This window comes from Acomys minous (assembly GCF_964271855.1).
Source record: "Acomys minous genome assembly, chromosome: 14".
NCBI lineage: Eukaryota > Metazoa > Chordata > Mammalia > Rodentia > Muridae > Acomys > Acomys minous.
The window spans coordinates 90,164,920-90,178,575 of record NC_140496.1 but is presented as its reverse complement, the minus strand read 5'-3'; the positions used below and the strand labels follow the sequence as shown (position 1 = coordinate 90,178,575).

General features: G+C 39.1%; 1 protein-coding gene across 3 annotated transcripts in view; it reads right to left on the bottom strand.

Moving 5' to 3' along the window:
- LOC311582680 (sodium/hydrogen exchanger 9B1-like) overlaps positions 1–13,656 on the bottom strand; it is a 40,954-nt gene that overhangs the window by 26,013 nt on the left and 1,285 nt on the right. For all 3 annotated transcript variants that reach the window (XM_084755916.1, XM_084755917.1, XM_084755918.1), the window contains exons 3-4: positions 6,697–6,757; positions 4,938–5,169 (exon numbers count right to left, since the gene is read on the bottom strand). In XM_084755916.1, the coding sequence (XP_084612042.1) occupies positions 4,938–5,169; positions 6,697–6,756 (292 nt within the window). In that variant the 5' untranslated portion in view covers position 6,757. The remainder of the gene's footprint in view (positions 1–4,937; positions 5,170–6,696; positions 6,758–13,656) is intronic.

Sequence of the window (13,656 nt, the reverse complement as noted above, 5' to 3'; positions counted from 1 at the left end):
TAATGCTTTATTATGAGTACTGATTACATATGTTTATCCATCCTTACATCTTGGTATGAAACCAACTCTGTCATCACGTAGGACCTTTTAATGTGTTGTTGCGTTTGGTTTGCAAGACTTTTATTGAGGATTTCTTTTTGTACAGTTCTTTGTCTCTCCACCTTCTCTTCCTTTTACCCGTTGAGATGGAGTCTTGTCACATTGCCCACTTCACCCCAACACTGGTGATCACCTTCCCTTAGCTAATATTATGGATGTGTGAAACTGTACCTGGCCCTTGGTTTCACTGATTCCTGCTCTAAACTTTGTCCAATTTTGTAAGAGACGATCTTTATAGACCATGCTGTCACTGAACTCACTGGGTAGCCAAGCATGACCCTGAATCTAATTCTCTTGTCTCTACCTTCCCAGTGCTGAGATTAAGGGCATGTGCCATCACGCCAAGCGTGGATCTGATGTTTGTTATTCCTTTTGTCCTGCTTTCTTTGGATGACATTTGCTTTCTTTTTCTGCTTACTAAGGTGGTAGTTTTTTTTTTTTTATTAATTTTACATATTTTTCTAACATTTCTTGACTGCTATATACTTCCTTTATGTACTACTTTTATTGCATCCTGTAAATTTTGATAAACTGTATTTCCATTCTATTTAATTCACAGTATTTTTAATTTAATTTTCCTTTGAGAGTTCCTCTCTCAAACAATGATATTTCGAGTTGTGCTGTTTCATTCCAGTTATTTTAGGAATTTACCAGCACTTGGTGAAGCAGAGGCAGATGAATATGTGAGTTCAAGGCCAGCCTGTACATACAAATCAAGCCCAGGACAGCCAAGGCACACAGAGAAACCCTGTCTGGAAAAAAAAAAAGACTATCATTTTTATTCTTTCAATGTAGTTTCATAATGTAGTTTTGATTTGCATTTTCCAGATAGATAAAAATATTGAACACTTTTCATCTGCTTATTGCCCATTTATACTTCTTCTTTCGAGATCTATGTGTAGAAAATTGCATGGGTATAGCTATGTGTGTTTACTCCTGGCTGCGAGGTTACCATGCATGATGGATTCTTACCCTTAGGACATCACCAACCCTTCTGGACTAGCTTATACAATATGCTTTTATACTGGCCGGCAGTATAGTAACTCTGCTTATGTCCACATCATCACAAACAGGGAACTGCAATCCAGCACAGTGAACATGATGACACTAGGTAACATGAACTGTTTAGCAGAACCACTATACAGGAACACTCTAGCAGGACTGTTCCCAAAATCATTACTCAACATATGATTGTAATCAAGTATTTCTGGGTTTTGGTCTTTTACTTATACAATTGTTATTCATTCCATAATACTACATATAAGCTGTATTTTTAAATAAACTTACTGTTTGATAAGGAAAACAAAAAGCATTTTAAAATCTTCAATTATTTTTCTATTCTATAGGTCTGAGTTTCTGGCCTATATAAAACTGCCTTCTATCTGAAAACCTCTTGCAAGTTATTGTAAGGCAAATCTACTGACAACAACGTGTCTTAACTTTTATTTTTAATCCAAAAAAGGACTTACTTCACCTTACTTTCTGAAGGATAATTCACAGGATACAGAATTCTGGTTGGTGTTTATTTTTCCTCTCACCGTTTAAAACATTTCATTCCATTCATCTTGCTTACATCATTTCTGAGTGCAAAGAGGATGGTGTTTTGTTGTTCTTTCTAGATAGGCAAGGCTTCTGCTTCACCTTATCCAAGGGTTTCTTTCTGACTTCTCAAGTTTCCATGATCATGACTGCTAGGTGTGGGCAGCCTTTCCCCCACGCTCTCTAGCTATGCCCTGTAGACAGGGTCCTTCTGTGTAGCTCTGGCTGTCCTCTAAATCACAGAGGTCCACCTGCCTCTGCCTCTCAAGTGCACCACCACTTCACAGCTGTTTTTATGAAATCTTTTCTCTTGGTTATATCATAAGCAAGAGATTACTTTGATTTTCTTCCAAGTTAGTCTCAGGCAGGAATTTATTTGCTATTTGTCTGGAGGTGGTTCCTTTGCCACATGAATTAGAGGTTCACTGTCTGAGCCATCTTCAGATCCAGCCTCTTTTCTTTTTTTTTTTTTTCTCCTTTATTAATTTATTCTTGTTACATATCAATGGTTATCCCATCCCTTGTATCCTCCCATTCTTCCCTCCCTCCCATTTTCCCCTTATTCCCCTCCCCTATGACTGTGACTGAGGGAGATTACCTCCCCCTGTATATGTTCATAGGGTATCAAGTCTCTTCTTGGTAACCTGCTGTCCTTCCTCTGACCCCTACCCAGATCTAGACAATGGACAGAACACTCTCCACAGTAGAGTGGAGAGTGGGATATTACTTTCTCACATACTCTGGTGCCTCACCTTTGACCATGTCCCCTGGAGGGGGAGACCTGGTGGCACTCAGAGGAAGGACACCGGCCTCTTTTCAAGTTGCCTTGATCCTTTTGGGTGTGCTGCTTCCTGCTTTCTTAGCTTAGCATTTTTTTTTAACAGTGTTTTTGCCCCGCCCCCAACTCCCAAATGGACTTTGTCCTAAGTATCTAGCACTGTTCAACAGTCATTCATTCATCACTTGTTAGTGAGCACCTTTTAGGAAAGCGTGCTACCCCAGATGAAGAAGGAGGTTACAGGTGACAGCAAACCACTGATGGCAAACTGAGGGTTAAAAGTGAAAACAAAAAACAAAACAACAAAAAACAGGAAAAAAATCTGGAAAAGAAAGTATAAAATTACAATACACTAAAGAAATAAACTAAAAAAAGTGTAAAGCCTAAAGAAATGTATTTGTTATGAATGGCCATTTCCATTGCTGCATCCACAAGACTGAAGCCAGATGTCGGAGGAGGAAGAGTGGCACTGGCTGTTGGATAATGCGGATTTTTATGAATAGCTGATAAAAATATGTAAGCTGCTGATTCTGAAAAGTGACCTTATTCACTCTCCCCACAAATTTAAATTAATTACTAATTACTTACACGGTAGGCTAATGGGTTAATCATGTAAAGTTCATACAGTTCTTAATTTCAATATCTAGGAAATGATACTGAGCTAAAAGCTTGACTTTATAGGGTTGGGGATAAGCTCAGCAATTGCCTTGCATAGGTTAGAAAGAAAAAAGATAATTTTTTTTTCTTAAAGCTGGAGATTGAACCTAGGGCCTTAAGTCTGTTGGATAAATATCTGACTACTGAACTATATCCTCTTCCTCTTTATACATTTTTTGGGGGTTTCTTTTTCTTTCTTTCTTTTAAATTATAATTTATTCAGATTACATCCTGATTGTTATCCCTTCCCTTGTATCTTCCCATTCTCACTCTCCCTGCCTCTTTTGTCCTAGTCCCCTCCCCTAGACTTCTGACAGAAGGGGACCTCCTCCCTGACCACATGACCACAGCCTACCAGGTCTCATCAGGATAGCCTGCTTCCTCTTTTTGCTTTCAGTAGTAGCTTTCTGTTTTGCTTTTTCTTTTTAAGTTGTCTCTTTTGGTGGCTGACCCTCTTTCTAAAGACTTCAATTTTATTATCACCTTCATCAATCACTACTGGGTTTGTCTGACAGAATTTCAGAACTGTTCCGTCCCTTTTCACCGCCTTTGCTTGAAGGTTTGTTTGTATGTTTGTTTTATTGTAGCAATAGTTTTCCAGAAGGCTTTGGTTACATTAAGAAATTTGAGGAGCCTCTTCACTCGTTCATTGTTCACACCCATCTGTCCAAGTTAGGAACCTCAGGGATGCTCTTTCGCACGACATCTCTAAACTTTTCAACATTCCTTTCTTCCTTTTATACTGGATACTGCCTTTTTCCAGGGAAAATCACGGACTGACCCACATTCGTCTTTAATGTGGACACCGTGTCTGGTCTGTTGTGGAGCCGTTTGTGTGGATTTCTAAGTTTGTCTGGTTTTTTGTTTGTTTTGTTTTCTTACTTGAAAGATTTCAAACGCCTTTTCTGGCAGCAACTGAAGTGATTATGTGGTTTCTGTCCTTAAGTTTATTTACACTCTATATTATCTGTATTGATTTACATATGTCAAACCAACCTGGCCTTTCTATCATGAAACACACCTGATCATAGTATATAATCTTCATGTACGCCTAAATTTCATATGGAAGTTTGTAGTAAGGAACCAGTAAGAAACCTGGGCTGCATGTGACTAAAAGAAAAGGAAATAGGCCTGAAAAAGATAGTACCAAGGTTTCTATCATCAAAACAGGAACATGGAAGTTATGAAATCTTCTTTTTCTACAAATGACCCTAAACCTAAAAAAAAAAAAAAAAAAGAAACCAAAAACCAAAAACCAAAGAATTTAAAGTTAGCAAGGCACAAATAAGAATGCATGAAAAAACAATGGAGATGTAATATGAATAAATTAATAAAATAAAAAAAGAATGCATGAAAAATAAAGCTTCAATTACTTATGCTTCACTGTACTTAATCTAATTTTTTGTTCGGTATAGGTTTTATATTCCCAGTAGTCAAAATCTCTTAGTTTAATCGTGTGCAACAGCCATAAAGAGATAAAAATGCTTCATGAATGTTAGGCAACAACAAAATGCAAGTTTTATGTAGACCACAGCTATTTGAGGCCCAATGTCAAGAACCTTAGTATTGGCAGCAATGATATGATTTCTAGCTTGGTTAAGGGAAGTCTTAACCAAGACTTGTCAATTAACATGAATTCTAATAATCCAAATTTAACATTAGAATACATGAAAAAAAATAAACTAAGGCTCCACTAATACTTTGGTTTTGAAAGGGTGAGGAAATACGTGTTCTGTCTACACACTGTTCAGAACTGAGCTTGCCACCCTAAGCACACACCTTACACAGTAGCCTTATTATCTGTATCTTATTAGACACTTATATTTCTCATTTTCTCTCCATGTACATTTCTTATCTCACATACCATCTGTAATTACTTTATTGATTTGTCCTTGTGGAGGACAGCAACTGTTTGTATTGCTGCTCGCCTGCGGCTTCGTTTCCTCAGTCTGTGTTGGCTTTGTTTCCTCAGTCTGTGTTTCCTTATTCTCTGTTTCCTTATTCTTCGCTTTCTTAGTCTCTGTTTCCTTAGTCTCTGCTTCCTTGGTCTCTGTTTCCTTAGTTTTTGTCTGTGGAGTCACAGGATCCTTGGAGATCTGAAGTAAAACAAGGAACACTTTTAAGAACTGTACTCCCCGCATTGGTTTATGAATGCAAGCAGTCATCACATTCTGGAACTAATCATCAACATAGGGCGTACACAGCACATGTTTCAGAAATAGGGGATTTCACAGCAGAAGCACTCCTCACATGTTAATGTGCCCAAGTCTCCACCATCACCACTACCATTTATAGACTGAACCGACGAACTTCTACTGCAGGCTTTACAATTAAAACTGCCCACCCTTTGTCTCCCTCAGATTAATCACCAAACTTTCCTGAAATGAAAATGTAACTAAATTTGGAAGTTAAATATGAAAAATGATGTAATTGAAAAGAAAAGAAAATCAGAGGCTACATCCCCCAGAAACTCAAGTTTGCCTCCACTAATATTTATATGTAACATATTTGATAGTTTATGGTATATGGCAGTCTTCCCCACCTTTGAATGTTACATAATTATGAAACTGCTGATTTGGTGAAATATCTGTGGTTTGTAAGAATGCTGAGAAGCTTCTCCTTATGTAAACAATTACAATAACAAACCTAGACTAAGCTTAGCCTTGGAATAGTGGCCTCTGTGTCTACCTTATCATTGCCGTGATGGATGGATGGATGGATGGATGGATGGATGGATGGATGGAGATATGGATGGGTGGGTGGGTGGTGGAGGGGCAGATGGAGAGAGGGAGGGAAGGAGAGAAGGAGGGAAGGAGGGAAGGAGGGATACATACAGGCCAACACTGAGTGTGCTACTAACATTCTGAGTGCACTGTAAAGGGAGCATATTCTTTCTGCAGGATGTGTACAGGAGGCTGGAAAGCACAGACAGCCAAGGGTTTAGCTGAATTAAGGTGAATGGCTAAGAAGATGCACACATTACTGCACTGATGGCTAAATACACATTCTGACGCTCTATGAGATACAGTTCTCAGACCTAAGGGCCAAGCCTGTTGCTATTCTGGGGGTACAGGTATTTTCTGGAATCTCTGCCACTACACAGATGCTAAAAAACCACAGCATCTGGCTTTTGTTAGGGTAGTAGAAAGTCATAGGCACTAAAATCAGTATCTTACTTTATAATTTCAGAATTTATATCAAATTGACATAGACTAGGATGAATTCATCACAGATAAAGTAATTAAAAGCTTCCTGGCTTCCTGGCTTAAGAGTTGTAAAATCTCTATTTTTTTTAAATAAACAATTTATAATTCTAATTATAAGTGATTATTTAGTAAAACTAGACTAGCCAAAGGCTTAATGGCTTACTTCATATGCTTAGATGAAAACAACCCCTCCCCCAGTTTCTTCAAAATACATAACCTTAGTTGACTTAATTTGCTGAAACTTTCTTCCATGTGGAAGAAAAAAAGCCATATTTGCTTTATTATTAACACCTGCCCTGTCTAAGTCCAAAACACTGTGTCTGACCTCAGATTCTTACCCTCTCACCCAATGATCCATCTTCCCAGAACTCAACAGATTTGTACAATCTAAATTAGAAAGTAGTTGTAAGTTTTTACCTGAGCAGTTGTAGATGGTTGGAAATCTTTATCCTCCTTGTCTAATTCTGTGTTGCTCATGCTAATTTTAAAAGAAAAATAATTTGAAAGAAAAGGCAAATTTATAAATCCATATGAAAACAAATTTGGTTAAGTAACATTCATGTTTAAAATATTTAAATAACTAAAATTATACCATAGGCAACTCAGATATCTTTTCTTTTTTAAATCTAAATATTCACTTAAAGCCAGCATGATGGCTCAGTGAGTAAGGGCAACAGCTGTCAAGCCTAAGGACCTGAGTTCAATCCCTGGGCACCACATGGTAGAAGAAAGAACTGATTTTTAGGTACTTCCTATGTGTGCTACGACACACACACACACACACACACACACATACACACACACACACACACTGAGTAATAAAAATTTTAAGTATTCACTTACAGTTATTAGTCAAAGCTAGGAACCCAAGGTTAAATATCTTTAATACATTTATTTATTCATGTATGTGGAGGTCTAAGGATCACTTATTGGAATTGGTTCTCTTCTTCTATGTGGGTCCCATGGATAAACTCAGATCATCCTGCTTGGTAGCAAATGCCTCTACCTACTGTGCCAGTCACTTGGCCCCAAGAGCCTAAATTTTAAAAGGTTTTGACATGGAAACATGTATTACTTCTTACCAATTTCGTAACAGTGGGCAATATATTAAAAGTATGTGGGAGATAACTGGTTCTTTATTTCAGTCACTAACTACTGTGTTTGAGATAATTTTCACTGCTATTTATTTCATTTTCAATTTCAAGCCTTTTTGAGACTTCAAGTAAATTTAAAATGAAACTTGGAAGAACACTCACACAAAGACGTGAGGAAATTTCTCTTTTGCTGCGGACCAAAAGAAGAGAAAGCTAAGCTGATATTCGGGTAGAATACTTGGGAGAGAGTGCTGACCTACAGTGTGGCTAAAGCAGAGACCCTGAGTAACAGAGACCCACAATAGCTTAGAGTGAACAGGACACTTTACATTCACTGACTTAGTCTGGATTAGATTGACACTAAGAACGTTTTCCCACATCAGGAAAAGATGATCCCCACTACGATGTGAACATCTGAAACAGCAGCTGGGGACTCTGACAGCCCTCGTGGACAATGACCCTGGTTTGGGGATTCGCTAGAATGACACCACTGACTTCTCCAGCGAGGCTCCATCACGCTATACTGTCCTCAACTCTGGCTTTCGTTGCAGAGCTATGCTGACACCTCACCCACCTATATCCAGCTAGTGTTCCAGTCTATCAAGGGCCACTGAGGCTTCCTGGGGCGCCCACCCCACCCCACCAGTACTCTGAAATGTAATCAGCCCCCTCCTGCGGTAGCCCACATACACCATACTGGCCTGTCTGCGGGAGGAGACTTGCCCCACACAGCCAGAAGCATCTGATGCACACTGTCCCTCTGCTTTCTCAGCTAGCCACGTCTTCCCTGTGTGGACCTGCCACGTCAGCTCTGTAGTTACACAGCCTGGGGAAACTGCTGGGAGTTTTGCACTTGGGGCTGTATGAACCATGTTTGCTGCCATAGGATCCTTAACAATGTTTATACCTCTGGAACCTCCATCAAGACTACACTATTGGATCCACCTAGAACCAAAGCCACTGCTACCTACACAAGTAAACAGTCATCAGGAGAAAGCCTCTCGCCATGAAAGGCACTCTATAAAACTGTTAGAAATAGATTAATCAGATGTTCAAATATCAATGCATAAATATAAGAAGCATGAGAAAGTAAGGCAGCAAAGGTACAGGATTACTTCTAGTAAGAGGGCCAAATCAAAGAAAGATGAAAGGGCCCAAAAGACTTCAAAACAATGATCCCAGGAAAACTCAGTACACAAAAGAATACACAGTGGGAATCTTAAAAAACAAACAAGCCAGGTGTGGTGGCGCATGCCTTTAATCCCAGCACTCGGGAGGCAGAGGCAGGAGGATCGGTGTGAGTTCAAGGCCAGCCTGGTCTACAAAATGAGTCTAGGACAGCCAAGGCTACCAAGTGAAACCTTGTTTTGAAAAACCAACAAACAAACAAACAAGGAAAAAAAACTTCAGGAAAAAATTAATTTTGTACTTGAAAAACTCACTAAATGCAATAAAAATACAGCTATGGGATAAAAAAATTAATTAACATAGTTTTAAAAAGAAGAAACACAAAGGGCTCTAAAACACAAGGGCTCCATCCTTAGTAGTAGTCAGGAAAGGTAAATTAAAAGCACTCTGAGATACCAACTCACACCAGGCAGAATGCCTAGCATCAAGAAATCTGACAACAAAAGGAGGACCTTTACCCACTATTGGTGTGTGTGTGTGTGGGGGGGGGTGAATAATTAATCCAGCCATTTTGGAATAGATGAATGCATAGTGAATTGTGATACATACACAAAATAGAATATGATTTGGCTCCGAAACAAATGAAGTCTACAGGAAAATGAATGGACTTATAATTATAGTATAGTATTAAACAATTAGGGAATCCATACTCGATGAAAAAACAGATTTCGTGGTAGAAATTGTACAGGCCAAGAGAATAAAATGACACACTCACATCCCTAAAAGAAAGAAAGAAAAAAAAAAGGTGACAAGCCGGGTGTGATGCACACCTGCAGCTCCAGCACTTGGAAGGGTCACAAGTTTGAGGGCAGCTTGGGCTACATAACAAAATGCTGTTGCAACAACAAGCAAATGGGCAGTTCAGGCTTCACGTAGTTCCCCTAGTAAGGGGAGTGGGGGCTGTTTCTGACATTGATTCTGTTGCCTGGTTTGTTTGTTTGTTTGTTTGTTTGTTTTTGTTGTTGTTTTTTAGTTTTTTGAGACAGGGTGTCTCTGTGTAGTCTTGGCTGTCCTGGACTCACTTTGTAGACCAGGCTGGCCTCGAGCCCACAGCGATCTGTCTGCCTGTCCCTCCAGAGTGCTGGGATTAAAGGCGTGCACTACCACCACCAGGCTCTGTTGCCTGCTCTCCCCCTGGTGTGGCTGCCTTGACAGGCCACAGGGGAAAAGGATGAACTCAGTCCTGGTGTGACTTGATGAGCTGGGGAGGGCTGGTAGGGGGGCTCCCCTTTTCTGAAGAATAGAGAGAAGGGGATGGAGGAAGAGGGAGGGATGGGGGACTGGGAGGAGAGGAGGGAGGGGGCTATAATCATGATGTAAAGTGAGTAAATAAATTAATTAAAAAATAATTACTACACAATATGTCATTGATAGTGAAAGTGTAAAACTCTACACAAAGCTCCATGGCTTCAGAATGCTATGCTAACTATTCACAAGTTGAATGAAATGTACATACAGAGTTTGGGAATGGACATATGTTTGTTTGAGTGGCTTCCTTAATATAGCTGTGTGATGCTTTTATTTCTAAGTTAATTACAATAAGGTGATTTTATTTAAAAAAAAACAACTCAACAGTAGACTAGGGTCAAATAGTAGAAAGGATTTCTGAACTTCAGATAGCTCTTGTGAGAACAATCAATTAATAAGACAAAATGAGTGGAGCATGGTGGCATATACCTTTAATTCCAGCCCTCGAGAGGCAGAAGCAGGGGCATCTCTGAGTTTCTAGGCAGCCTGGTCTACTGAGTGAGATCCCAGACAGTCAGGGCTACACAGAGAAACCCTGTGTCAAGAAACAAAACAAAACAAAACAAAATAAACACTTTAAAAAACAATGAAGTTAGCACCACCACCAAACAAATATTTGCACATTTAATTTACGTATGTTTCAGTAAAAGACGGAAGGCACAGAAAAAAGTACAAAATAAGGGGCTGGAGAGATAGCTCAGAGGTTAAGACTGCACTTCCAGAGGTGATGAGTTCAATTCCCGGCAGCCACATGGTGGCTCACAACCATCTATATGATCTGATGGCCCTCTTCTGGCCTGAAGGTGTACATGCAGGCAGAGCACTGTATATAAAATAATAATAATAAATAAATACATCTTTAAAATGTAATAAATAAATAAATAATTTAAAAGTACAAAATAAAGTAACAGAAACAAAGCTTGAGAAAGATATTATGAGTACCCAAACCAAAGAATATCAAAGGGTTCCAAATAGATTTGACAAAAAAAAAAAAAAAGATCCTTTTCAGGGCAATCCAAAGGAAAAGACAAGGGACAAAGAAAAAATTCTAAAAACAGAAAATCAGTGACACACATATGAGGGAGTCCCTACTGGATGAAAAACAGATTTCGTGGTAGAAATTGTACAGGCCAAGAGGATAAAATGACACACTCACATCCCTAAAAGAAAAAAAGGTGACAAGCCAGATGTGATGCACACCTGCAGCTCCAGCACTTGAAAGGCTGAGATCGGAGGGTCACAAGTTTGAGGACAGCTTGGGCTACATAACAAAATGCTGTTTCAACAACAAGCAAATACTACAGACTAAGAATATTATAATCAGTAAGACTCTGGAAGTCAAGTATTTCTAAGATAAGTAGAAACTAAAAACTCAGAAAATTCATTACCACAAGACTGCTGTTACTTACACTCCCCACCCACCAAATGCTTTAAGGGATGCTATATATAGAAATAAAAGATATATACATTATTAAAATACATAAAATTATAAAATGCACTAGTAATTCAGACACACAAAAGAGAAAGTTACCAAATCTGATAAATACAGAATACAATCAAACAACAAACACGAGACAAACTAAAGGATATATAAAACTATCAGAAAATATTTGATAAAAGCAAGTCTTTACCTATTGATAATGAGTAAATTTCTAATTTTATACTGACTAAATACACACACACAGAGAGAGAGAGAGAGAGAGAGAGAGAGAGAGAGAGAGACAGAGAGAGAGACAGAGAGAGAGAGAGAGACAGAGAGAGACAGAGAGAGACAGAGAGAGAGAGACAGAGAGAGAGAGAGAGAGAGAGACAGAGAGAGAGACAGAGAGAGAGACAGAGAGAGACAGAGAGAGAGAGACAGAGAGAGAGAGAGAGACAGAGAGAGAGAGAGAGAGAGACAGAGAGAGACAGAGAGAGACAGAGAGAGACAGAGAGAGACAGAGAGAGACAGAGAGAGACAGAGAGACAGAGACAGAGAGAGAGAGAGGACACACCAATGGCCCAAAGACATGCTGTCACAAGAAATTCAATTCATTAATGAAGACACCAGGACTGGAAGTAAAGGGATGGGAGAAGATATTTTACTCAAATGGAAGAGATTATTCAAGATTATAGACTTCAAGAAAAAATTGGAATGAGGCACAGAGATAACCATGTAATGATTAAGAGCAAATTTTAAAAGGAGGATGTTATTGTAAATATTTGCTTCCAGTAAAAGCTGAGGGCTCAACTTTCCACTTACATCAAGCTAAAACTCAATTAAGAATTCTAATTCCAGGTCCAGGTCTGGTGGCCTTGAATCCCAGCACTCAGAGGCAGAGGCAGGAGGATCTCTGTGAGTTTGAGGCCAGCCTCATCTACAAAGTGCGTTCCCAGGACAGCCAAGGCTATAACACAGAGAAACCCTGTCTTGAAAAAATGACCCATCCAAAGAGGAACAGAGTTGTCAAAAGAGAAAGAAAAGGTTTCTATTTTCTCACATCTTCTCCAGAATTTATTGCTTTTATAATTCAATTTAATAGTTAATAGGTTTTGTTTGTTTGCTTGTTTGTTTTGTTTTATTTTTTTGAGACAGGGTTTCTCTGCGTGTAGCCCTGGCTGTCCTGACTCACTCTGTAGGCTGGCTTCGAACTCAAAAGACATCCACCTGCCTCTGCCTTCCAAGTGCTGTGATTAACAGTTTTTATAGTGCAGGTTAATTCAATAAAATGACTTAGAATTTATTCCATATATACATATACCATACACATATATACATACACACACACCTATGACTTGTACTTGCTGATTAGAGGTTGCAGGGACACACTAGGTGAGACAAGTAGATACAGAACTAAAAACCCAAATAGAAAGTAAGTGGTTACACCCTCTGGATGCTCAAAAAGCATTAAGGGTCTTCTCCAACAAAGAAAGATGTGAATTGAACAAAGTTTTGACAGCAAGCCGGGCAAACATTTAACAGGCAGAGGCAGAACTGGAGTCTATGGACATGAATTGATTAACACAAAGGCTTTGAGATAAGAAAGTCTACTGTGTTCGGAGATTGAGGTGACTAGTTTGCTGGAGGCACCGTGTACCAACTAGGGCAGAGAAGAATGTAGGAAATTAGGAGAAATCTTGTTTATAGGGCTTTGAGATGCAAGTAAGAGTGTACCCGAGGACTGGTGCATTATCATGGGTGGCTGAAGACTTCAAGCCAGATAACAGACATGCTTAGAGTAGACCACTAAGCAGATGAAGCTGACAACTCATGTATTAGGTATGTCTGTTTGTTCCTATCTTTGCCATTCTGATGTAGGGCATGAGGAAATCTAGTTGTTTCCCTTTGCATTTCCTTAACTACTAGGGATGAGGAGCAGTTTTTGAGATACTTCTTAGTTACTCCCCAGAATGGAAGCTTTCAAGTCAGGTCCAGATCAGGTCCTCAAGGTGTTGTATCTGAAGTACAAGATGTCTTCAAGCAATAGGGACTCAACGTCCACCTCTGGGAAGCAACCAAGAGCAATAAGCCTATAGTGTTGTGCAAGTGTCTTACATAACCCGGATCAACAACTTAAACAGAAGGCTTCTCATGCCTGGTGATGGGAGTTTTTGTTAAATAGTCTATGTTTCTTGTGGGGAGCATTGTCATCCCAGATGGGAAATTTTCATTTAAACTATATATGTATATGTATACTTATATTTATTAATTATAGTTTTAGGTAGATAGGTAATATGATGCTTTATGACTTTCCCCCTAATTGCTAGGGATAATGAATATTTTTTGAGACCCAGGGATTTGACATCAAGTCCACATGCTTACACTGAAATTTTTATACTCACTGAGACCTCTTCCCCGCTGCTACCT